The following is a 26,406-nucleotide window of genomic DNA, read 5'->3' as shown; positions in this document are numbered from 1 at the left end:
ATAACTTTCTTAAAACTGAAAAGTTGGAGCAAAAGAAATTCACCTACAAAGCTGGTGATTTTATTGTGCCTTACAGAAGATAAAAGATATCATCAGAAAACTCTTATTGCCTGGAGTCAGTCCCTTAAAGTGTGAGCTTTCAGACTACCAATATGTTCTGTGATTACAACAATCTGATTTTTGTGTGCAGAAAACTAGTAATAAAAAATTATGCAAGAAACAACTATGTTCAACGCACAGGGTAACAAATGAAGCCATGAAATATACATTATTTGAAATGAATAACGTTTGTGAACTTGTATTCTATGGTATTACTTGCAATATATTTTTGAATGAACAAAGAAACTAGCCATCTCCAGCTCTGAGATTCTGCCATGGTCAAATGGCTACTTAAATTGAAGAGCTCTTGGCTAAATATAGCAAGTGGCATTTTTTCACTGACTTTTACTTCAAGAATGCAACATTTCACTGGGTTCAAAGTAGGTGAAACTTTTGACAGGATATATTTTTTCAAGAGCTATTCATTTTCTGCTTTTGGGTGAATAGATATGCAGAAGGTCAATAAAATGCCACACTATGCTTTTAACAGGTCTTTTAGTCTCATTTGGGGATGTAGTTATGGCCACCAAGATGCTAAGTCTGCTGGTTTTATTAGGTTTGCATTTCTTGGTTATAAAAAAGGAACAGGAAACATGCTTTTAAGTTTTTTTTTTTAATTGTATGGGTATAAACAATGCCATAGTAGTCAAATAGAGAAAGGTGAAATATTATACCACATTTTCTTTGAGACATATCCTTGTCTTTGAGCCACATGGAATACTTTGCTTTGCTTTCCCTTGTAGTCAGATAAAATATGGGATTTGACACTGATTCATTAAAACTGACCTTACTGAGAATATGTTTAACCAATATTCACAGAAAGCTACACAGGTAGTTCAGAAAAGTTGCACAGCTCAGTAGTAAATTATTGTTCCCTGTTCTAAAGGAAATGCTTGCAGATGCTGATGTCTTCAATTTGATTACTATTGTTTTAGTCAGCATAAGTAAAAGTATTATACCATATTCACCAAAAATATAATACTGCTGTGACCAGATCAAGCAACACAATAGCTGACAATTTAGAGCATAATAGCTCATATAGCTCTAGGCTCAACATTTCATGTTTGTTAGGTTCTAAGGGGACTGAGGAACTTCCCTTTTGTGAGGACATTTCTATTTTCTACTTTCCTCACATAATATAATATTAAAGATGTCTAATTTATAACTTACCTAGATAGCTTCTCCACTAGTAAAACACTGTGTTCTCCTTAATTCAGTGCAGCGTGCTGTGTTTACACATATTCAGAGAACACATGGCCAAAACAAATGGACATAACAAGAAAATGACATTTATTGCTATCCTTCATTTTTTTGTCCTCTTTCCGTGTTTTGGTTGTGAGAAGCTTAAGTGAACAATAAGTGTTTTATATTTACAAAACTGACAACATTCCATTGCCTTTCCCACCCCACTGCAATTAAAGCACCTCATTGCATTTATTTAGAAAGCAAAGGACATCGGTACTTTCTTTCTCACCCAATTATACACAAGTACAACTAATTAAATGAGACAAATATAAATTATTACTCATTGATTTTGCTAGTGTTAACTGTTCAAGAGCTAACACCAGCCCCAAAACTTTCTTAGCGTAGAAACGACAGAAGTTAAGATGGTCAACTAGAGGACCATAATAAAGTTTACAACAAGAATTGGTAAAGTCTTAAACTTTCTCTGTAAAACCATTTACTGTCCCTAAAATGTTCTGTAAGTGATATCATTGCCAACAATGGGTACTTATAGACCATCTGGGTGAAATGAGTCAAGGAATTTTTCTCATACCTACACTGCAAATTAATTCTCTCTTCATTGATCCTCCTTCTGTTCCAGTCTACTTCCCTTAAATGCCTCCATATGTTGTATGGCACAAAACAAACCATGCTTGAACAACATGTTGATATATAGAAAGTTCTGCTTAGTTTGAATTATGGTACCTATGAAATGTAGCTATTCCAAATCATACCATTGTAGGCTTCATATTGCTTGAAGAAGGTAGTTACAGGACAGTAGTTACAGTCTCATTCCATTCTTTGTTCAGCACAATATAAAGAAAATATCTGGCTTGTTCTTTATTTAAAGGTTTCCTCAACACTCACCATCAGTAGCCAAGTTACTTTACCATTTGGTGTACCATAAATGCAAAAGCTTCCATAAAAATCATCATTGCTTTGGGGATTGTTTGTTTTCTACATTATCCAAGAGGACACTATATTTCTACAAAAAAAATCAATTTGTTCAAACAGTGGAGGTGAAAATGCCCCTTATATGGACTGCAACGTTTCATATGGGTTTCTTGTCTCACAAACTAAACAAATAGGAAGAGCATTCCCTCTTCATGGCTGCCTGAATCTAACACAGTTCCTCTGAGCTCTCCATAGAGCACAAAGGAAGAGCTGACTAGATTTGAAATGGTACTTGGCATGTGAAAAAAGAGGCAGAAGAGCAGGAAAAGCAAAACTTCTCTTCCGCAGTGAAGGAACTGAAAAAGAAATTGTATAACGGAACTACTTAAATTTCTCTGGAAGAGAAATCTCACAGATCCCAAAGGAAGAATAATCTATTACTATCTATCATCTTTCTTCCATTCACTTTAAAACCAGTCTGTTAACCTCATACTATGTGAAAAAGGTAACAATATTTACCTTTGCTCATAGTCAAGGTTCTTCCAATCATCAGCTACATGGTATATCCCTAAAAATGGAAATATTTCTTTTTCTGTGCTTAATCCCCACTGGTTAAGTTTGGAAGTTTTTTCCATGCTTAAATTCTAGATCAAATTTCAAAATAAAATATAAAAACAAGAAGAGAGTGTACCTGGAAGATGCAAAACTTGGAGTGAAAATAAAAAAACAACTCCAAACCAAATCTCAGATTTCTAGGGTTTGAGATATTATTTTGGAATGCTTGAGACTGACAATATTGCAACAAAATTTAGAATATCAGCCTATAACAGGTTTTGACATTACTCAAAACTCACCGTTTGGCCAATGAAAGTGAGGACTACTTTGCAACAGAAAATGAAATATTGCATAACGTCCGCAAAATTCTAAAATCTTACCCGTCAGCAAATCTGTTTGTTAGACATCGTGTTGCACCCCAGCAAATACCTTACTTTAAACTTGATAAATTTCATAACAGGACTTCAAATTTTCATTCATTACTGGCATACAAAATTAAGACCTTAGTGACATCACTTTCCATATAAGAGTAGCAATAAAAATGATAAAAATAATGATAAAAATTTCCTAGTGCTAATAATTTTTTGAAAAACTTAAAAATCAACAGAAAAGCTGACTGTAACTCTGGGTTTCATGACTCATCAGAAAGACCTGGTGTTGCTCTGAATGACACTGTTGTTTTCTGCATCTTCTTTGTGCTAAAATTATCAGGCAATGTGCCAAAAAGCTTGAAATAAAAGGAACAAAAAACAAAGTCTGGATGCAGGTCTGGTCCTTTCAAAGCAGTGAACATCTGGCCCACAAAGTTTTGCTTACACTGAAGGAAATTGTCTCGTTTTTTTTCTCCATGTTGTATTTCATTCCCCTGTTAAATGCAGAGCCGACTGAATCTACATCAGGCAAAACCCTCACTGCACTCCAGCATAATTGAAAAGTGGATCCACATATGTTCACAGGCACACACATATCCTTCTCCATATTCAGCACCTCCTGTTTATTTATGGACACCTCAGATCAATGTCTGTCATTTCAAACATTTGCCACCACAGCTGGGGGGCTTGGAGGAGGATTTGTAATTTTGAGGGTAGACTGACTGTTACATTTGAGATTAGGTAAGGTCTGAATAACAGCTAGCATAGAATCATAGTTTCTGAGGGTTAGAGCAGAATACATGGCTTAAACAAACAACGGTACAGTAACCCAGAAAGAGCAGGCAGTGCCAATCTATTTCAACGGGGCAGGAGGGCTCCCTGACCTGAGCCTGGGGTAGCCAACAGGTTTGCAATGGCTGCTAACCTCCTGCCACATAGGTCTCCCAACCTTTGACACCGCTCCAGTGAGCAGATCCAGGGGCTGCGTTCTGCCAGCAGGCCCCCTGCCCTCAGCACGGCGGAGCTGGCCACAGCGAGCAAGGGAGACCGATGGCAGGTCCAGCCTCTGGGCCAGGGACGCTACCTGGCCCCTTCCTCCCACACCCTCACCGCCTTGCCAGGCACCCTCAGCCCTCGGGCACACGCACAGCCAATATCCGCCCCCAGCACCCGTCCGCTCTCTCTCCCATCGCAAAAGGGAAACAGCCCTAAAAAGTACACCATGACCTCAAAAACACTGAATCCGAGCGGTCCTCTTCCATTTGCCCCTCCAGAACGGGTCGCAACGAGTACTTTTGGCCAAGCAGACATCCTGATTTAACACAAGGGCTGCACTCTCACATTTACCTCGGCATTTTCTCACGACTGACAATGAAATTGGGAAAGCCGCCAAGTCGGTGCTCCATCTGCGTAATTCTCCGAGCTATTACAGAATAAGCAAGCCTAACGCACCACAGAGACAAGAATATGCTGTGCTTCAGCCTCTGTCACGAGGTCTAAGCAATGCTTGGCTATACAGCTCATTTCTCAGACGCCTTTGGAACAGCCACCGTGAATGCTAGTTTGCAGCAAGACACTGGCGTTAACGATGGAAGATCTGTGGTTTTGATTTGTACAGGCACAAGCTGACTGTGAACCAGGCAACCCGCTCGCTTGGGTGTATCATAGGCTGGAATAATTGATTGGTGCGGCCCAGCTTCCTCTGATGACCCAGACCCCGGCTTTGGTTTGTCACTAGAAACGGATAAACTGTCTGCGTGCGTGGGCACCGCTCATAGGTGACTGCCCTCAATGTGGCCGCTCTGGGATACAGATGTGTGTGTATGTACCGGCCTTGGAAACATTGCATTTTAACTTAGGTGTTGGGTTTGGTTTGTTTGTTTGTTTGTTTGTTTGATTGATTTTATTTTCTCCTGTGTTTCTGTGATGTGGGAAATGGAGTGCTGGATTGCCTTAAAACTCACCACTGCATTGCCACTAGTTATGACGTGATAAAGTTACAGTCCAACTCATTAAGGGAAAAAACATCACTTTTCAATTTGATTGCCATTTATTATTCACTACAGAGAATCACTCATGCTCAAATACCAGGGAATTGCATGTGGGGGAAACAGCAATGCACAGATCATACAGAGAAGGAGATTTATAACTTGGCATTAACGTGAATTGCAACGAATGGATCTTCAGCATTGTTACTAATCTGGAAATTAGCCATTCCATCACCAGAAACGTACACCTGTTTTCCAGTACATTTATTGCCCTCCTTTTGTCCAGAAATAACATCACAGTAGGTACCAGCAGGCAGTCCAGTTTGCAAATTGACGTTCATATTCCTATGTGAATATAAGTGAACGCTATTTATCCATTGTTTTCAAAACAGACATTTCAAACTGGGTGTAGGATTTTTGAACCTGATGCTACACCCTTACTTTGAAGGGCAATGTAAAGTGTGAGCTTTCTGATCCTATCCCTGCTTCGCTCCCTACACTCCTGTTTTGGCTCTCTAGATGTGGCATGCAAGGGCATGACTCTAGCTCAGGCTGTAGTGACTGCTCTTGTAAGGAGAAGCGGACACTCGCCTTCGCATCAGTATTGCTGATGAGGGATGCTATATTTCTCTCTGGGGACACGGTCTCTCCCACTGACTTACCAGTCATCATTATTGAAAACGATGAAGCCTTTATTACCACGGCCAAAAGCTACTTGATTGCTGCCATTGTCCCACCAGTTGGAGAAAGGCTGACCATCCACCACATTACGGAAGATAACCATGTTCCTGAAAATGCAAGGAATGGCTGTCACTGTGGCTGCAAGGGCTCTAAAGCCACGAGGAACATGAAGCAAAAGCAACTCCTTTCACTTATTTTTTCTCCACAGCGTCCTACTTTATTTGACGCCAGCGATGTTCGCAAACCCAGTCGTTGCCACAGGTAGTGTCTGCATTGATTGTAACGGGCTTTGTTGATCCATCTGAGTAACTTGGTGGTCCCATCCAGTCATTGACATCCTGTAATTGAAAAGAGAAGTTTAAAACTTCTTACTGAAAATGCAGAGAACCTATCATCTGTACAGAAAAGCTAGATGGAGCATCAAATTTGCACCTGCTAGATCCAACACGGGACAGAGAAATCTCTTAACAAATTTAAATGCACTGGACTGCTTCTCTGGACCTGTTCGGATCCTTATTCACCGTGATTTGCTCTTCAGCATTACAAGCTTACCCGTCCATCTACAAAATATCTCGGCCAGCGAAAACTCGACATCACACGTGTGAACCCATACGGATGAGCAAGCATGAAACCAACTGCCATTTTGTAAGGCCTGTTCGGTAGACAAAAAAAGGAATGAGATGTGGAAAGAGAAACCGTGCCAGGGAACCGACAGACAAACAAGCAAAAGGAAGAAGCGTCACCCAGACAAGAGCAATCCCTTACCTGGGGTCCCAGAAGGTCAGAATGGAAGCTCCACCGGCCCCGTGCCCCCGCTGGTTGTCGTGATTGTCCACAAAGACCAGGGCTCTGTCGGAAGGCACAAAGCCCCACCCTTCTCCCCAGTTCCTAGCCAAAAACACAAAGACGACTTGAAGCTACCCTGCCAACTGGCACATCCAGCACATCCCAAAAAAGTCACAGGATCTTCATCCTTACTTTAAGTAGGCCATCTTTTCTCCGTTCCACTTGCGGATCACTGTCCCCAGTTTTGCACCATATTTGAATTCTGTCACTCGCCCGTTTCCAAAGTAGTCACTGCCTTTGATCGGCTCTCCGCCCAAGTCAATCACCTGGCAGACAAAGGAGAAACTGTGCATCTGTTCACATCTCCCAGAAACAAAAAATGCAGTGTACTGTCCTGAACATTAGTTCTTGCTTTACACTGAGAGGGAAAATATTAAAGTATGTTTATTTCTGCTGTGTAGATCAACCCAAAGTCGGTATAATACATGATGCATACATGTAAAAACATGATTGAAGAAAGAAAAGGTAAAGTTGAATGACAATTTGTTGTGGAGCCATTTTTAAAAAGCAAAACTACTTATTTCTGCAGGGCTGCTCCAAAGAAACGGCTAGCTCTTTCTGGGGTAAAGCTGGATGAAGATGTATTACCGCAATTCCTCTGAAGGAGGAAGGTAAAAGAGATACCAAAGACAAAGACAAACATAAAGGAAAAAACATGGAGATTACCTCCTGGTAAATGAAAGGTTTTGTTCCTGCAGAAAACCATTTAGTATTTAGATTTTTCAGCTTGTCCAGAAATGCTCTTATGTCCCCAGGCCACATATGCTTGGCAGCATCAATCCGGAAGCCTGCTACACCAATATCAATGAGATGGTTCATGTACTCAGCAACTTTTGAGCGTACATAGTCCTTCTCCAGGGCCAGATCAAGAAGGCTAACCAAGCGGCAGTCTCGGACCTGTGTAATGAAAAAAAAAATAAAGTTTCGAGGTGCCACTCTGTCTGCCTGTAAAACCTTTCAATGAAAAGTTTGCATGTTTTGAGCCATAAAATGATTCTGTTTGGATATATAATTTGCATAGAAGAGAATTATGCCAAGGTCTGCACCAAGACATAGATAAATTTACTATATAGCTCACTACTCAAGTTAGGACAGTTGGTGAAGGATATCACCTCCCTGCGCAGATGTCGTCAGAATTGAGGATGAGAAACGGCATGGTGTATTGTTGCAAAGTGGCCAAAGGAAGAGCCATAACCTTGAGAAAGAACTGCTGCACATTCCATCTACAAAAAAGAGTAAGTCATTCAACCAGGGTACCACCTTGCACTGCTGTCAGTTTTCCAAGGGGGCTCCTTATCAAGATCAGCTGTGTTTACAAGCGGTAAGAAAGAGCTCACCGGCTGAGCCAAGTACACTGGGATCACTTCAGGAGCAAACTCCTGCACACACCCATGGAAAACATGTGGGGAGGGTTCTTGATTTCTCAGTACTTAGAATATTTTGCACCACGAGTACATTTCCTGTACCTATGTTCACTACTTCATTCACTTGTCAGGTGACTAAGCACAAGTTTTGTGAGAAACTACTCCCTTTGTAGTTTTGCCTTACTGTAATGTTTACACAACAGGTTAAAAGAAAAAAAAAAAAAAAGAAAAAGATTTCAAACTTTTGCCAGAGAATGTTACCTGGTACATATCACCATAATTTTCAATTTCTCCACTTCCAGTTCGACATCTGCCATCATTGAAATCCCAGCCAGAGTATGGCACAGCTGGAAAATCCCTGTTCCCAGCATTAAAATAGCTTCCACAGGTAGAATGGGTGCCTGCACCACCCGCAGCCCCACACATGTGGTTGACAACAGCATCCACGTAAATATGAACCTGGAAAAGTCATAAGGGCATTTCAGTATGTTTTGTAATGATGGTGAAGTAATAGCCAGAGCTTTACCATATCCGTATTAATTTGATCTTTTTTTCCCTTTCAGTTTATTCTCAGTTTATGCCTCCTTTGAGGACAGCAGCAGTAACTTCCTTCAACTGAAACAGCACTTCTTGCTGTATCAGATACAGCTTTTCAAGGCACTTACTCCAACGTTGTTGCATCTGGTCACCATGTCTCTGAATTCATTTTCGTTTCCTGACCGAGTGCAGAGCTTGTAGCTGATGGGCTGGTATCTTTCCCACCAGGGTCTGTTCGGGTTAGTAATGACAATATTTTCACTTGGAGGTGAAACCTGCAGATGAAATGATGTACTTTGATAAGAAATCAGTTGGGTTTATTTCAATGTTTTAAAGGCAAAATCTGCGCTCAGCACCTTTGCCTTCAGAGGCAGGCTGGCACCCAAGCCAGTCTCTCTCTCCCACAGCATAAGCTTAGGTCTGTGAGATGCCTGTCTTGTAGACTGGCAAGAAAGAAGTTTTCTTTTGTTCCTCTGGGCTGCCCATGTCCAGCATGGGCCTGCTTTCAAGGACACGCACATGGGAGGGCTGAAGCCACAGGAATTATTTTTACCTGGAATAGTGACATCCTTAGGAAAGCCAAAATGCCATGCTTACGCATTTCCCTCAGAACAAGGTAAAGAGGAAAACAGGTTTGCAGGGGAAATGTTTCAGAGGAAAGTGTGCCCCTTCGTAACTGATCTGCTAGAGACACAATATCATTCATTGGCCCTGCAGGATCTAGGGTTGTGTCTAACAGCAGTTATTACTTCCATCCTCCCCTTTCCATCACCAAAGTTACTTGCAGCTGGCTGTCTCCGATTCAGGCATTTTGATTTATTAATCAAATGCTACAATACCACTTTCCTACCTACTCACAGGAAACAACTTACCTGAACTCCTCCAAATCCATTAGGAGCTAAATAGCGTTCACACTCAAGAGCAATATCCGCCCAGCGCCATTCAAAGAGATGTACAATAGACGTCCTCCCAGAGAGAGTATTGGGGTTGTACTGCGCCCAGCAAAACCCTACAGCTGCGAGTAGGAGGAGGACTTGCATGATGCCTTCAGTATAAGGCTGCGGTCTCTCCACTGGCAATTTATACTCCTGCAAGATGACAAAGTTCCTATTCCAGCTGTCAAAATTCACACAGATCAATGCTATCAGTTATTATTTAGCTAACTAGCTCAATATCATTCTTCTGTTTTGTTTTTTCCTGGATTGCCCAACAACTGAAGATAAAATACCTTTTCACAATGATTATAAATTATCATAAACCAATCAGTGTGTGGGCAGTGCACCTAAATACAGAATTGTACTCTTTCCAATCATGTAAACAAAGATGAATGTATTTGCTAGCATTCAGAGGCATCTAGCTGCCAGGATTAGTCCAAGCTCAAACCAAGGTACCTGATCAGCCACACTCAGTCAATAACAGATGTGTCACACAACACGTCGTGGGTCTTCGCCAGGTGAATTACACCGGTAACTGGAAACTGACCCCTTTTCATGCCTGAAGTTTTTCTAGCGTCATTGCCCAGTCCCTGCTAGGAACTGTTATTGGTTTTCTTCACACAGTCGTGCAGAGCAACTGTTGCTCTACCTGACTGAAAGTGATCAAAGCTGCAAGCGTTTTCCTCTCCAACAGAGACTCTGCACAAGGTTTCATCTCACTTTAAATGACCAATGATTCATCTCAGTCAAGGAAGGAAACCCAAAATCAGATGTAAAGTGACACTGCAGATGAGTTTTAGCTGCCTGACATAAAACTGAATTTGAAAGCCAGAGCTGTTGACCAAGCCCCTTCTGGCTTTTCCTACAATTTCCTCCTTCAAAACGACCTTCTCATTTTTGCTCATGACATACTTTCAGGTCTTCGTTTGGAACTGACTTATAAGATCAAGGTCTCAACAACAACACTCCATGAATAAGCTCGAGTCATGCCAATGATAAAACAACACTCTGAGAGAATACGAAGACCAGAAAATCCCTGATATTTGATGAATATCTGTGAGAAAAAAAAGAAGTCCACAAAAGAGCACACCCACTCCAAGCAAAACGAAACCGCAGTGCGCTTTGTACCTGAACTGCCTCTAGTGTGTTCCTTCTGAAACTAGCCATGCCATTGAATATGTCACATGCATCCTTCTCTTTCCCAGAATGTGTCTTCAAGGACGAAACACAGAAGCAGGTCTCATTTGCCCACCTGTTCATTTTCATATCACAGACCTTATCAAGGTCTCTTTTTCCACTACAACAATGAAATAGTAAATTACTGTGACTGACCTTGCCTACTCGCTAACAGCAGGGAACCAGTGAGATGACTGCACCTCGTGACTACCAATTCAGTAAGCACCAACCCCCCCATTCCTCAGTATTACCGAGAGCAACCAGATGTGCCTGACATTAATTTTTACATCACCATTCCCTGTGGGGTTCCACTGATGTGATGGCATGTCACTGCATAACATTCAGTTTCCAATGAGTGACATGCGTTTTCCACTGAAACACACTGCTATCAGCCAAGGAGAGTAAAAACTCGTCCTTGATAGCCCGATGCAATGGATGGCCAACCCACTGGCCAGGAGACGGGGAGCCCTCACGTGACAGGCTACTCAGCAGCTCAAGCTGAAGAGGCTGCAGTATTTTAGCATGCTGAGGAAATGCATGAGGGCAGGAGAGAAGGTGGCCATCCAGCACTGACGATTTATGAGTCTTTCTGAAGTATAACCCCAAGTAGAAAGTATTTAATGTGCAGTTTCAAACACAGCATCTCTTTTGGTACGGTAAAAATGCCAGGTGCCTAACAAATTGGTTCTGATTTCCAGGGGAATTTTAGAGGAGTTGAAGCTTTGGGCAGACAAGACATTGGAGGGGTTTGGCTTTCTTTTGAAATCCTGTGTTTTAATTCATTTGATCCCCCAGTATCATTGGAAACCTGGTTGTGAAGAACTGGAGGATGTGGCTTCTAGACATCGAAACTAGACCCTTTTATTTGCAAGCTTTTACACTGCAAACCTAAAAAAGCAGGCCTGCTTTTATATGTCCCTATGTGGTCACAGCACAGCTCTGTCAATCGAATACACAGTCGATACCATGCTGCAACGGCAGCATTTTCCCAATACACTGCTGTGGTGTCAATGCGTACTCAAGACCTACCAGCATGTGACAGACCAATAAAGCCCTCCAAAGGAAGAAGGCTCAGAGGAGACAGGCAAGAGTGACTTGCCCGTGAAGCTCAGGGAATAATGCAGGCTGTAACTGTCCACAGGTATTGCAAAGAACGCTGACTTTATCTCAACACAAAGAGGGCTGGAGGGTGGCCTTTATTTTAGATAAACAGCTATGTCAGTTGAGTGCATCAGCTTGTAGCATAACTGTTTATCCCTGAGTTAACTGAAAGAGTGTGAATGTCTCCCTGGTTTAGGCAGACCAGCATGGGGAGGAGTGTACACATGGCTCAGCACAACAGAGATTATAAAAACTAAAGAATGAACAAAAGATTTTTGAAGATAGCAACGGGCATTAGCTGGTTTCAACCCACATATTCCTTTCCAGTGACTGGGGACACCCTGCATCCTGCTGGTGAGTATATTGTAGACACCAGTAATGGAGATGATCATGTCGATATTGTGATTGAACTGCATATTGCAATTGTTATATTTTGCTAAGTGTAACTTACTTACATTTGTATTGTGATTGCAGTATATTTTGTACCACTCTGCTAAGTCAGAAAAAGTATCTAGCATCAACTATCTTCAAATAAGTAAATATGACATTAAATATTACACCCTCCACATGTGGGATATCTAAAAGAAGCTGGTCAGAAAGTACTGGACTCTGATATAGTCAGAGCAATCTCAATGCAATCATTTATCTCGCTGCTATTTAGCTTGACCAAATGAATAACCAATATTGTTGTGCTCTGTCATAAAAATGGCTTGAAAGGTATGAAAATGCAGTTAAGTGTACTTGTGTATTAAACGCAGAATTTAACCATTTCCAGACAAGTTATTAAAAACAACATAAAAGACTAAGGGAGATGACAGTCTTAAAGATACTCAGAAATATTAGACTTGAATTATCATCTTTAAAAAAAAGAACATGTCTACATTTATTGCTACTCACCAGACAGGTGAGTATCATAACATGCTACAAAGTTGAGATTGTCCTCCTCTCAGGAAAGAAACAGTTCTCAAATTTCAGTGGTACCTCCGATAGCAAGTCCACTGCAAATCCCAGGAAGGGTGGCCAACAGTGGTTTCAGAGAAGCAGAGAAAGAGCCAGTACAAGAAAAGATTAAGGTATCTTAGCTGTAGGACCTAAGAAATTATGCCAGTTTCCACAGCAGAGACCTATACATCATCTTGATTGTAAATTTTCAGCAGCCAGGATACTGCCACTATCAGGCATTACATGAGACATCATGCTTTTAAACCAGCTTTCCTGAAAATTGACTTCAGAGACATTCTAGCATAACAGGGATGTGAACCCATTCCTTTGTCACCCCAGTTTGCACAAACAAGTGGAGCTAGTCTGGTTCAACGGGGCAGGAGGGCTCCCTGACCTGAGCCTGGGGTAGCCAACAGGTTTGCAATGGCTGCTAACCTCCTGCCACATGGGTCTCCCAACCTTTGACACCGCTCCAGTGAGCAGATCCAGGGGCTGCGTTCTGCCAGCAGGCCCCCTGCCCTCAGCACGGCGGAGCTGGCCACAGCGAGCAAGGGAGACCGATGGCAGGTCCAGCCTCTGGGCCAGGGACGCTACCTGGCCCCTTCCTCCCACACCCTCACCGCCTTGCCAGGCACCCTCAGCCCTCGGGCACACGCACAGCCAATATCCGCCCCCAGCACCCATCCGCTCTCTCTCCCATCGCAAAAGGGAAACAGCCCTAAAAAGTACACCTTGACCTCAAAAACACTGAATCCGAGCGGTCCTCTTCCATTTGCCCCTCCAGAACGGGTCGCAACGAGTACTTTTGGCCAAGCAGACATCCTGATTTAACACAAGGGCTGCACTCTCACATTTACCTCGGCATTTTCTCACGACTGACAATGAAATTGGGAAAGCCGCCAAGTCGGTGCTCCATCTGCGTAATTCTCCGAGCTATTACAGAATAAGCAAGCCTAACGCACCACAGAGACAAGAATATGCTGTGCTTCAGCCTCTGTCACGAGGTCTAAGCAATGCTTGGCTATACAGCTCATTTCTCAGACGCCTTTGGAACAGCCACCGTGAACGCTAGTTTGCAGCAAGACACTGGCGTTAACGATGGAAGATCTGTGGTTTTGATTTGTACAGGCACAAGCTGACTGTGAACCAGGCAACCCGCTCGCTTGGGTGTATCATAGGCTGGAATAATTGATTGGTGCGGCCCAGCTTCCTCTGATGACCCAGACCCCGGCTTTGGTTTGTCACTAGAAACGGATAAACTGTCTGCGTGCGTGGGCACCGCTCATAGGTGACTGCCCTCAATGTGGCCGCTCTGGGATACAGATGTGTGTGTATGTACCGGCCTTGGAAACATTGCATTTTAACTTAGGTGTTGGGTTTGGTTTGTTTGTTTGTTTGTTTGTTTGATTGATTTTATTTTCTCCTGTGTTTCTGTGATGTGGGAAATGGAGTGCTGGATTGCCTTAAAACTCACCGCTGCATTGCCACTAGTTATGACGTGATAAAGTTACAGTCCAACTCATTAAGGGAAAAAACATCACTTTTCAATTTGATTGCCATTTATTATTCACTACAGAGAATCACTCATGCTCGAATACCAGGGAATCACATGTGGGGGAAACAGTAAATATACAGACCAATGGAAGAAACACATTTTCAACTGAGTTATAACTTGGCATTAACTGGAATTGCACCATGTTTCAGCCCAAAGGTGTCTTCTTTTGCTTTTCGGACATGCTGTTAATTCCAGCTTCCCCATAAAGAGAACGACATTTCCACTTATGCACAGAGCAGCACAATTTAAAATTAAGTAATTTCAATTTTCTCCTTTCATTTTTTATTAGTACTTTAACTGAATGAAGCGCAATTACAAAGGCAAACAGGCGTATACTGCCTCTTCCAGATCTACACTAGCACCACTAGCTCTTGTCCCTATATAGCAGCTACTCAGTATTTCATTAATATAAGCTAATACACTTTGCTCTACCACGGTTCATTTGGTGCTGGACAGCCAAGAGAATCAGACCACCTTGTATGCCATTAGCAAAAATACAGAAGAGAACAATCAACACGTGCACAACAGATCTCGTTACAATTTAGCGTCAACATGAATTGCAATGAATGGGTCTTCATTCTCATTACTAATCAGGAAATTAGCCATGCCATCAGCAGCAACATGAACTTCAACCGCGGTACAGTAGTCACCTTTCTTTTGCCCAGAAATGACATCGCAGTAAGTGCCAGGAGGCAGACCAGTCTGCAGAGCTACATTCAAAGACCTTTGGAAAATATTGAAATGCGATAAGGATTATTTGGACTCTCAAATGCTTTGCAACTCATGTTAGAGGCCTTCTAAGCTGCTAGGTAATTCTGGAGTTCTTCTGGACCCTCCAGAATCTATTCTCCCACAAAATGACAATACTCTAGGACTACCAAGCGAGGAGCCTAGAAAACCACCAAAGGTTCATGCTGTGCTCAGGCATCATAAGGCTGGTCAACACACACTAGTTATAATAATTTTTCATGTGAGCTCTTTTACTTTATGGGCACTTAAAGGAATTTGGTTCTAATCACACAGAATTACGCTCCTTTACAATGAAGAAAAATAATTACGTAAATAAATTAATATAGTAGTATTTAAGTATTCACCAGCAATGACAGGAAGCTTGGGTGTTCTCATTCTCCAGGAACTTTAGGACTTGAACTCCAGAACTTCAAATTGCTCTCTAGTGCAATTTTCATTTTTTTCTACCAAACCCAGTTAGCTTTTTCAGACCATCCCATTACAAGTTCTCAGAAATGTCTCTGCTAGTAACCTATTTTTTCAGGAGCTTAAAGGTACTTGAGAAATGCCAGATTCCACACAGATATTGTATTCCTGACATCACAGTACCCTAGAAGAACATACCAAAAGAGCCTAAAAACCTGTCAGCCCTAATAAAACTCCTCTCAAGTCTTTGCAGGATGTCCAAAAGGAACTGTTGTGAAGGAGAGCACAGTAGGCTGGAAGACAAAGTTACTCAGAACTCAAACACTACATCCTTCAAATTGCTCATCACCCCAACCTACTTCTCATTATTACAGCCCTGACACACTCCCAGTCTCCTAAATCACCTCAATCTTGCTTACAAGACTGCAACACAGTTTTTAAAACTGCCACTTTTAGACTAGATCCCCTAGTCGCCAAGTTCCCTCATTTCTATAAGTTCAGATGCTGCTGGCTGACCATGCTCTTCATTGGTACAGCCAACTCCAGGAACTGGGAAACAGCAATAGCACAGCACAAGGCCTAACCCTGGACAGTGAAGAGTGCTCCTGGTAGACTGAAGAAGCTTAAGTTTAAGCAGGGAACAACTGAGACAGAGGAAGCATTTGTTACAAAGTTCTGTTGGAGCTCGCAACACCTTAAAAGCTTTCTCTTCTAACTAGAAGAATTATAATCTATTCCATTCTTACTTACCAGTCATCATTATTGAAAACGATGAAGCCTTTATTACCACGGCCAAAAGCTACTTGATTGCTGCCATTGTCCCACCAGTTGGAGAAAGGCTGACCATCCACCACATTACGGAAGATAACCATGTTCCTGAAAATGCAAGGAATGGCTGTCACTGTGGCTGCAAGGGCTCTAAAGCCACGAGGAACATGAAGCAAAAGCAACTCCTTTCACTTATTTTTTCTCCACAGCGTCCTACTTTATTTGACGCCAGCGATGTTCGCAAACCCAGTCGTTGCCACAGGTAGTGTCTGCATTGATTGTAACGGGCTTTGTTGATCCATCTGAGTAACTTGGTGGTCCCATCCAGTCATTGACATCCTGTAATTGAAAAGAGAAGATTAAAACTTCTTACTGAAAATGCAGAGAACCTATCATCTGTAGAGAAAAGCTAGATGGAGCATCAAATTTGCACCTGCTAGATCCAACACGGGACAGAGAAATCTCTTAACAAATTTAAATGCACTGGACTGCTTCTCTGGACCTGTTCGGATCCTTATTCACCGTGATTTGCTCTTCAGCATTACAAGCTTACCCGTCCATCTACAAAATATCTCGGCCAGCGAAAACTCGACATCACACGTGTGAACCCATACGGATGAGCAAGCATGAAACCAACTGCCATTTTGTAAGGCCTGTTCGGTAGACAAAAAAAGGAATGAGATGTGGAAAGAGAAACCATGCCAGGGAACCGACAGACAAACAAGCAAAAGGAAGAAGCGTCACCCAGACAAGAGCAATCCCTTACCTGGGGTCCCAGAAGGTCAGAATGGAAGCTCCACCGGCCCCGTGCCCCCGCTGGTTGTCGTGATTGTCCACAAAGACCAGGGCTCTGTCGGAAGGCACAAAGCCCCACCCTTCTCCCCAGTTCCTAGCCAAAAACACAAAGACGACTTGAAGCTACCCTGCCAACTGGCACATCCAGCACATCCCAAAAAAGTCACAGGATCTTCATCCTTACTTTAAGTAGGCCATCTTTTCTCCGTTCCACTTGCGGATCACTGTCCCCAGTTTTGCACCATATTTGAATTCTGTCACTCGCCCGTTTCCAAAGTAGTCACTGCCTTTGATTGGCTCTCCGCCCAAGTCAATCACCTGGCAGAGGAAAGACAGAGTATTCCTTTCTACTTAAAAAACCAAACAAGTAAAAGGCATTGCACTAGACATTCTTCTAAGGAAGAGGGACTACTTGAGCTAAGTATATTATTTGGCTTACTTGCAAAATGGTATTTAGAGCTATTTTCTTCATTTTACCTCGGCCTAGCTGTGAACTTGTTTTCCATCTCCATCGTAAATCTCCTTAGCCTGATTGATCACTACGGCATAATTAAGGCTTGCGCTGTACCAACTTTACATTTAGTCTAGTCACCAATGCCTCTGCTTCCAGCACATGGGCAACCTCATTTCACTGTGTAGCTAAAGAACATTTCACTATTTGCCCTAGGCCTTGCAGGCAACATACAGATTTAATAAAACGTGTCTAACAACTTCAGTTTCTGCTGACTGAAACCAACAATTACCTGCTTCTTGGGTCTTGTTAGGATTGGTTATTCAAATGCAAAATACAAATTGGGAATGTCAAGTAACACTGGTTACGCCACTGGAAAACAAAGTTGCAGACCGTAATCACCGCTTATATCTTCTGATGCAATTTATTACCCAGAATTTAAAATTCAGGGAGTGAAATGTCTTTTTTAAACCACTAGAATTTTCACACTAACTTCGATGCAGCAAATTTCATCTCCAGTGAAATTTCCAGGTTACCTAGTTCCAGAAGATTCAAAACAACTGGGTATTTTGCCTGTCAATGACCATTTGTGGGCAAATTAGATATTTGTAAATTATGGTTATTAAATCTTCATGACGATTTCCATAGATCTTGAGTCTGAAAGCTGCTCAGGTCCAGGCCCAGGCCCAGCTCAAGGAAAGTATCACTTCCAGTGTGGGACTGAGTCTATACTGTGCCTGCAAGAAATATGTTTGTAAAGTACAGTTAAAAAAAATAAAGATTACCTCCTGGTAAATGAAAGGCTTAGTTCCTGCAGAAAACCATTTAGTATTTAGATCTCTCAGCTTGTCTAAAATCGCCTTCACATCCCCAGGCCACATATGCTTGGCAGCATCAATCCGGAAGCCTGCTACCCCAATATCAATGAGGTAGTTCATGTATTCAGCAACTTTTGAGCGTACATAGTCCTTCTCCAGGGCCAGATCAAGAAGGCTAACCAAGCGGCAGTCTCGGACCTATATAAAAATTCTGAAATGAAACATTTTTCACCTAATAAACTAAATGTAGTGTTCTATGTACATTTTGAATTTTGTTATGTACATCACAATGCCAAAATAAAACCTTTACTAGCCATTGTTCACAATGCATATCTTTGCCTTGGACAGTTATCTTGTACAGTCATCTACACAGAATGAGCATTAAGAAGTCTGCACTCACCCAGCTTACACAGCTGTAGGTGCTGAGGGATTATAACAGAGTGTCAAACCATTAAATATATAATCAGCTTTTTAATGCAAGTATGGGGTAAAAATATGATAAATTATTTTTACTCCAGTGTATTAAGGAACAGATTCATTACTATTTCAAGTGCACTCATTTCTTCTCTGATGTAGGAAAGATTTCTAGAAATTATATTTCTAAATCTTTTAAAAATCTTGAGTTATTATAGCCTTATGAAACATTAAACTCTTGTTTTCTGTCCCCTTTTTGCCTGTTTCCTGTAAATACAAAATGATGGGCATCGATTTTCATCAAAAGAATACTGTAAACATACACTGAATATACTGAAATGCTTTTTTTTAATAATTCTTATGATGCATTTCCATGGCTATGCACATCTGCCTGGAGAGAGCAAGGTGCATCAGCCTATGTTGCAAACTGTACTAAAGAATTGGCTATAAAAAGAACAGCTCAAGAATTCAGGGACATTTAAAGTCTCCCCTTCATCTGCCATTTCTCCAAAACCCTTCTCCCCTCAACTTAGATTCAGGAAAGATCGAATGCATTTGAAAGGCATAAGACTTTATTCATATTTATCTTTATAGAACAAGTTTTCATTCTGTGGTAGTTTTAAAGTCCTGACCTCGTAATCTGATAAAGAGCAACAGATAGACTCCTAGGAAGAGAAATCTCTAAACAGAAGGCTGATTCTCAAGATTTTAGCATTACTGTTTTTCTTTATGAAATCCTAATCTCTCTCTCCTGAAATTGAGACCAAAGAAAATTTCCAAATTACCATAAAGGGCAAAAAATAACTCTTACTTCTTTTAAAACACAAAACCCCCCCCCAAGATAATCCTCAGATAGACTTTATGAGCTTTAAAACTGTCTTTATAAAGTACCTAAGCACATATGTCTAAATCTGAAATTAAGCCATTGCCTGAAGTAGAGCTATCCCTTTAAGAAGTGGGTGTTATAGCAACACTAACCTCTATTATCAATTTGGATGGTTTTCCATGAGGGTTTTTGTTTTGTTTTTAAAAAATGTCTGACAGTAGCAAAGAAACCACAGCCCAGGAACAGATGTACATGAAAAATACATTTATAGTTCTAGGTTTACCTGATATATATCATGATAATTCTCAATGTCTCCACTTCTAGATTTACATTTACCATCATTAAAGTCCCAGCCAGAATATGGCACAGCTGGAAAATCTTTAGTCTTTGCATTGAAATAGCTTCCACAAGTAGCATGGTCGCCAGCACCAGCATTAGCTCCGCACATATGGTTGATTACTGCATCCACATAAATATGTACCTAGAGAATAGTATTCACATTTCAATTTGAGAAAGCTATTTCCCACAGCACCACTAATTAACATTCTCTCTCTCTTACCTCCTGCCCTATCCCCCTATTTCTGCTTGCTTGCGATTATTTAAAATATTCCTCTTTTATTAACATATAGCAATGCTGATACAACATGCAACTCAACAGATGATAGGCAGAAAAAACCCCCATCTTCACTCCAGTGCTACCACGTCTTCCCTTCTAAATTACCAGTTGTCTATATCCTTGCGTTGTTAACACCAGAAGGTCTTCAAAGCACTTACTCCAACATTGTTGCACCTGGTCACCATGTCTCTAAATTCAGTTTCATTTCCAGATCGTGTGCACAGCTTGTAGCTGACGGGCTGGTATCTTTCCCACCATGGTTGCCAGGGGTCAGTAATGATAACATTTTCATTTGGAGGTGAAATCTGTGAATAAGATGGTGTCTCTTGGTAACAGGATACTGATAATGGTTTATTTGTTTGCTCAGTATTGTTAGAGAAAGAACATAAAACCAGAAAATTGGGTCCCTTTAATGGAAGATGCTCACAATACCTAACCCACTTAGATCCTCACTATCCTCTGCTTACACTATAGCAGGCTGGAAATAAAAGACTTGGGCCTGGACCTTCAGCAGGTAGAAACATACTATAAAAATTATGTCCATGGACATAGTGTCCTAATTATCTTTGCAAATGCAGGCCTCAAAGATCAAAAGAAGGGTCTGAAATCTGAAGGACTAGGTCAGCAGAGATAGCCCAGAATCAGGAAGAAACTGACTGCAGAACAACTGACGTAACATCCTGCCCTTAAAATTGATCCGACTCCCTATTTTTGTAACGTTTTGGATAAAAGCATTCTCGACATGAGACTTGTCACAGTTTCCAGATAAGCTATACCTCTTCCTTTCATAGACTCTTTCCAGGATACTTTTGAGGCCACAAGCTTTAGCTGCTACCTCCAAGTCTCTGGGCATAACTGCCCAATCCCACCATTTCTCACAAAGACCCCTAGGCTGCAGCCTGCTTAGCTGCCACACCTTTTTGACCAGCTCAGCAAATCATCTCAACAAACTTTCTTTCTGCGACCCTGTCAAAGCGTGGATTAAAAAGACATCCAAACCAACGTCTGAGAAATCAGTTTAAAATTAATCAGGCCTCTGTGCCTGCAAAGAAGGTTGCAGAGAAAATATGTCTTATTTGAAAATTATGGGAAAGTTCTCACTCAGGCCAACTTGCAAACTCCTGGGCTGCAAGAGACAGACAGGCAGACTTCTCTCACCGATTTTTCCTGAGCAATCTGACAAACAAACTGAAATAGTTTAATAGGTGACTGCTCTCCAGCCGTACCACCCCACCCATCTGACACTACTGGTTCCACAGGAACAGTGTCTGTTGTTCAGACGAAACAGATTCACATCGACACACCTCCACCAGAACCTGTGTTCAGTTCATTTCTGCCTGCTCACCCCAGGTTCCTGCAAAGAACGGTCTCTTAACGGCTTACTCCGACACTAGGTTTTACAGAGAGAAACTTGCCAGTTTGGGTGAACACAATTAGCAGCCTTTTATATCTATTTATTTAAAACCTTTAGCGCTTCGGTATTCTCTTTGGGAGACCTTTTTTTCAGTCATAGTTTCACTTTATGTTTACCTAGCTCTTAACAGCTTCCCTTGACTTAAATAATATCAAGCAGATAAACGTAGGTTACTCTTCACAGCAGTAAAAAAAAGATTTAGCCAGTGATATGCAATTCTAATTCATCTAAATGTAATAGCACGGAGCGCAAAACATGCACTTTGGAGCGATGAAATAAATTCACGCTTACATGATGATGGCTGAAGAATATATTTGTCAGCATTTACTACTTCCATTACCAATTTCTATTTTTCTTTCTCAGTACCTGTCCTTTGGTGAATTGAACATTTTCTCTGAAAAACAGATTATCATCTATGTAGCAATTTTACTACCTACTGATAGGAACAGACGTACCTGAACTCCTCCAAATCCATTAGGAGCTAAATAGCGTTCACACTCAAGAGCAATATCCGCCCAGCGCCATTCAAAGAGATGTACAATAGACGTCCTCCCAGAGAGAGTACTGGGGTTGTGCTGCGCCCAGCAAAACCCTACAATTAACAGAAGAAAACAGATACCCATCCTGTGCTCTGTGATCAGTCGCTCTCTTCTTACTGCCTATTTATGTTCCTGCAAGAGGGTAAAGTACACATTACAAAATACACATTTAAAAGTAAATGCCCATCTCTGGCATCATATTTATTTAACTTTATTTGATCATCATTTTGTTTGAGAATTGGGTTCTAAGCTATATCAACCCCCCCATACTAACGGTAACTTTGTTTTTCTGAAGTTAAAATTCAGCCATTGTCTAATACAGGCTGTCTCTAGTGTCCAAAAGTTGTGTTTTTATTAGTACAAAGCCAAAAACAACCCCAAAAGGCAAAGGAGTACTTATATAGAATGAAATGGACATTTAATTTCTCATTTTCATGTATAATACTTTACATTCCTATTTACCCTCGAGAGGCATCTTTTTTTCAATCTGTGTTACTATGACTTGTGCATATTTAGACAGGGCCTTGGAGAAGCAGCACGTTTCTTATCCTGAGTTGCCACAAAACCCCAGGTATTTTGGAGGTCTAACATATGTGAGTCTGTCATTCGTGACACGCATGGCATATATCATGACTAGGTACAGAGTTCTGCAAAGGCACTGAAGGAGCATTCCAAAGGAGGAAAACCAGCTGCATTACCTTCTGATAAGCTAGGCTAGGAATTATACTTTCCCATTCGTATTGTATACGTATTTACTTATATATGAACAAAGATGACAAGCCTATTAAAACTGCCTCACCTTTTTCTCATCTAAACAACTACACAATTTATAACAAACCAGAAGTTAAACAACTATCAAGGTTTACATTACACTATTTAGGATCTCATTTTTCACTCTTCATGTTTAGAAGTTGATTTAGAGTCTGCGATACAAAGCAGTCCTACAAGGAGATCTTCTGCAAACAAAAGGCTGAACTATTACTTCCCTTAAATAACAAAACACAGAATCTTGTTACTTTCTTCTAAGTATCTAGCCTTTGTAAAAAGCTATCGTAACACATAAACAACACAGGGCAAAGAGGTAATAAGGAGATCCCTGGCTGCTGTCACAGCACTTCAGGGAAAGTTTAAACATGAACACATGGGCCTTCAGGTTTGCTACATGAAAGAAACCTGCACCCTTTCCTGATTTAATACACATTTAGGAGTGCATAGCTAAAAACTCCAACCTGCTATGATACAGATAACAAAAAAAAAAAGTTTATATAAAATCTTACATGATTTCTACAAAACAACCCTCCCTCTCTCATTTTTATTTCAGAGAAAGGACGATCCATATTTCAGAGTCAGTGGAGCTGCACTCTTTAGAGCAAATTCAAGCACAAAATATGCCAGTTTATAAAGTGTAGAACCTGCCTTCCAGAGCCTGTTGCTATCAGCTGTCACTGTACTTCACAGGCAGCCAGAGTTATTTCGAATGAATCATTTGATAAATTTAGCTTGTTTTTCTGCTTGTGAACAAAACAATTTTAATGAACTTATTTACTGGTAGCTTTTCAGTAGAGTATACAGATAAATTTCAGCTGTAAGCAGTTGTTCTGTGTGCTTCCATTTTCATGAAAGAATGCTTATTTGCCCTGATAGGAAGAGTATGCATTAACAGAAAATGAGCTAAGAAAAGTTCGATCTTCTCTGATGAGAGAAGCCATTTATCGGATTGGCAATTTTTATGTACAGCAGTAAGCACACAAAGCAGTAAGAATTAACATATTTTGGCCCAACCAGCTCCAAGGCCTAGTGCTTGGAGAGAAGACTCAACACAGATTTTCATTTCTTTGAAATAGGTTTACAGCTGCTCTGGCTTCAGTACAAGCAATACTAAGAGAATGGAGATGTTGAAATCCCCAACGCACTCTGAAGGCTCTAGCTTCAAAATCCTTTTGAAACTTGGAAAAAAAGGAGAGGCCTATATTTGTCTATGGAAGAAAAGAGAACACAACTGATTGTAATTCAAAGAAGACGGGAGAGAATCGTTTCTGAAGAATGCTATTGCTGCCTTGGACAACCTGAGAACTCAGGTCAGCTTGTCTTCTGCTGGGTTAAAGTCTGAGGTACCAAACTCAGCTGCTATCTCCAAAACACTACAATATTTAAATTTGCGAGAGGTTTGACGCAGGCCTGCTGAAGCTTCGGACGTTAAAGACTGAGAGAGGAACGCAGTCTCCATGCGAACTTCCAGTGCCTCCCACAGAGCCTCCCTCAGCAGCTGCCTGCTCCATAGGGAGGAAGCAGCTCCGCTTCGGCACCTCCTCTGGGGACGCAGCTCACGCAGCCCTCGCCGGGAGCACCTCACCCGACCGCCGGCCCTGCCGGGGCCCCGCGGCGCCTCCGGGCAGTAACCGTACCCACAGCCAGCAGCGCACCGCCATACGCACATTTCGGGGCAGGCCTGCGTCACTTCCGGCGGACTCCCGCAGCATCACCCCGTCCGCCGAGCGCCGCCGGCGCGGCAGCGACGGGGCCCCGCCCTTTCCGCCGGGGCGGGGCGGGGCGGAGGGGAGCGGGGCCGCGGGGCCCCGCGCCGCTGCCGCCTGGGGAAGCAAGGTCCAGCCCCGCGCCAGGCCTGCCAGCGAATAACTGTTACACGGTAAAATAAACCGGTTTATCTAAAAGCTTTGTGTTATACGTGATTATGTTGATTCAAGATAAAACTACAGCCTGGAATGTATTTGTTCGCGAGATTTGAGAAAGGAAATCTCTCTGCATATATGCAGATGCACTTACCTCACTTTTTTTTAAATAAAGTATTTTTGTCTTTGAGTATAGCGCCACCTTGCTGTTACCCTGCTTCACTGCTTTGAAAACTTAGTTGGCCTTTTATGCAATATTTTAATAGCTTGGTCCTGTACTTCTAAGTTCTCGTGGGTGTTGGGCTGTATTGCATGTTTCCTCTGTTATATACCTTTTTATGTGCAACAGAGTCACAAAGCTTTGTAACGTGCCTCCATCCAGATACAGACTAAAAAGTGCAGTAGCACAGGGAAGGGTTCCACATAAGCAGCTGGGAGAAGTCTCACGATCGCTAGCCCTTGTTCTTGTGGTGGACTTCAACGTACCAGGTGACTGCTGGAAATACAATACAGCAAAGAGGAAACAATCTAGGAGGTTCCTGGAGTGAGTGGAAGAGAACTGCCTGACACAGCTGGTGAGGGAGCCAGCTAGGGAAGGCACCCGCTGGACCTCTTGTTCGTGAACAGAGAAGGCCTGGTGGTGATGTGATGGTTGGAGGCCATCCTGGGCATAGTGATCATGAAATGATAGAGTTTTCGATTCTGGGAGAAATAAGGAGCAGGGTCAGCAGAACTGCCACCTTGGTCTTTCAGAGGGCAGACTTTGGCCTGCTTAGGAGCCTGGTTGACAGAGTCCCTTGGGAGGCAGTCCTGAAGGGCAAAGGAGTCCAGGAAGGCTGGACATTCTTCAGGAAGGACATCTTACAGGTGCAGGAGCAGACTGTCCCCAGGTACCAAAAGACGAGCCGGCAGGCAAGAAGGCCGGCCTGGCTGAACAGAGAGCTTTGGCTGGAACTCAGGACTAAAAGGAGAGTTTACAGCCTTTGGAAGAAGGGGCAGGCAACTCAGAAGACTACAAGGATGTTGTGAGGTTATGCAGGGAGAGGATTAGAAGGGCCAAAGCCCAGCTGGAACTTAATCTGGCTACTGCTGTACAAGACAATAAAAAATGCTTCTATAAATACATTAGCAACAAAAGGAGAGCTAAGGAGAATCTCCATCCTTTCTTGGATGTGGGGGGAAACATAGTGACAGAGGACAAGGAAAAGGCTGAGGTACTTAAAGCCTTCTTTGCCTCAGTCTTTAATAGTCAGACCAGATGTTCTCAGGGTATCCAGCCCCCTGAGCTGGAAGACAGGGATGGGGAGCAGAATGAAGCCCCCATAATCCAAGGGGAAATGGTCAGCGACCGGCTACACCACTTAGACTCTCACAAGTCTATGGGGCTGGATGGGATCCACCCAAGGGTACTGAGGGAGCTGGCGGAGGTGCTCACCAAGACACTTTCAATCCTTTATCAGCAGTCCTGGCCAGCCAGGGAGGTGCCAGTTGACTGGAGGTTAGCCCATCTACCAGAAGAGCCGGACTGAGGATCTGGGGAACTACAGGCCTGTCAGCCTGACCTCGGTGCTGGGGAAGGTTATGGAGCAGATCATCCTGAGTGCCACCAGGTGGCACGTATGGGACAACCAGGTGATCAGGTGCAGCCAGCGTGGGTTTATGAAAGGCAGGTCCTGCTTGACTAACCTGATCTCCTCCTATGACAAGGTGAC

The 26,406-nt window shown here is 42.3% G+C and overlaps 2 protein-coding genes across 2 annotated transcripts in view; both read right to left on the bottom strand.

The window, feature by feature from the left end:
- Nucleotides 1-5,789: 5,789 nt before the first annotated feature.
- Nucleotides 5,790-16,385, bottom strand: LOC309591143 (pancreatic alpha-amylase; the record flags this gene model as incomplete). The annotated part of the gene is made up of 10 exons (XM_082313070.1): nucleotides 16,174-16,385; nucleotides 9,432-9,647; nucleotides 8,688-8,834; nucleotides 8,284-8,481; nucleotides 7,325-7,555; nucleotides 6,791-6,924; nucleotides 6,578-6,700; nucleotides 6,365-6,464; nucleotides 6,029-6,150; nucleotides 5,790-5,919 (listed from the first exon to the last, which is right to left on the bottom strand). The coding sequence occupies exons 2-10, from the start codon at nucleotides 9,597-9,599 to the stop codon at nucleotides 5,790-5,792; spliced, it is 1,353 nt and encodes a 450-aa protein (XP_082169196.1). The 5' UTR covers nucleotides 9,600-9,647; nucleotides 16,174-16,385.
- LOC309591142 (pancreatic alpha-amylase-like) overlaps nucleotides 14,285-26,406 on the bottom strand; it is a 15,876-nt gene continuing 3,754 nt past the window's right edge. The window contains exons 2-11 of the mRNA XM_082313069.1: nucleotides 21,981-22,196; nucleotides 20,270-20,416; nucleotides 19,779-19,976; nucleotides 18,223-18,453; nucleotides 17,171-17,304; nucleotides 16,958-17,080; nucleotides 16,745-16,844; nucleotides 16,409-16,530; nucleotides 16,174-16,299; nucleotides 14,285-14,992 (exon numbers count right to left, since the gene is read on the bottom strand). Coding sequence (XP_082169195.1) covers nucleotides 14,803-14,992; nucleotides 16,174-16,299; nucleotides 16,409-16,530; nucleotides 16,745-16,844; nucleotides 16,958-17,080; nucleotides 17,171-17,304; nucleotides 18,223-18,453; nucleotides 19,779-19,976; nucleotides 20,270-20,416; nucleotides 21,981-22,148 — 1,539 coding nt within the window. The 5' untranslated portion in view covers nucleotides 22,149-22,196 and the 3' untranslated portion in view covers nucleotides 14,285-14,802. The remainder of the gene's footprint in view (nucleotides 14,993-16,173; nucleotides 16,300-16,408; nucleotides 16,531-16,744; nucleotides 16,845-16,957; nucleotides 17,081-17,170; nucleotides 17,305-18,222; nucleotides 18,454-19,778; nucleotides 19,977-20,269; nucleotides 20,417-21,980; nucleotides 22,197-26,406) is intronic.

Source organism: Platalea leucorodia (genome assembly GCF_965183815.1).
Source record: "Platalea leucorodia genome assembly, chromosome: 5".
Classification (NCBI taxonomy): Eukaryota; Metazoa; Chordata; class Aves; order Pelecaniformes; family Threskiornithidae; genus Platalea; species Platalea leucorodia.
This window is presented reverse-complemented; position numbering and strand designations above follow the sequence as displayed.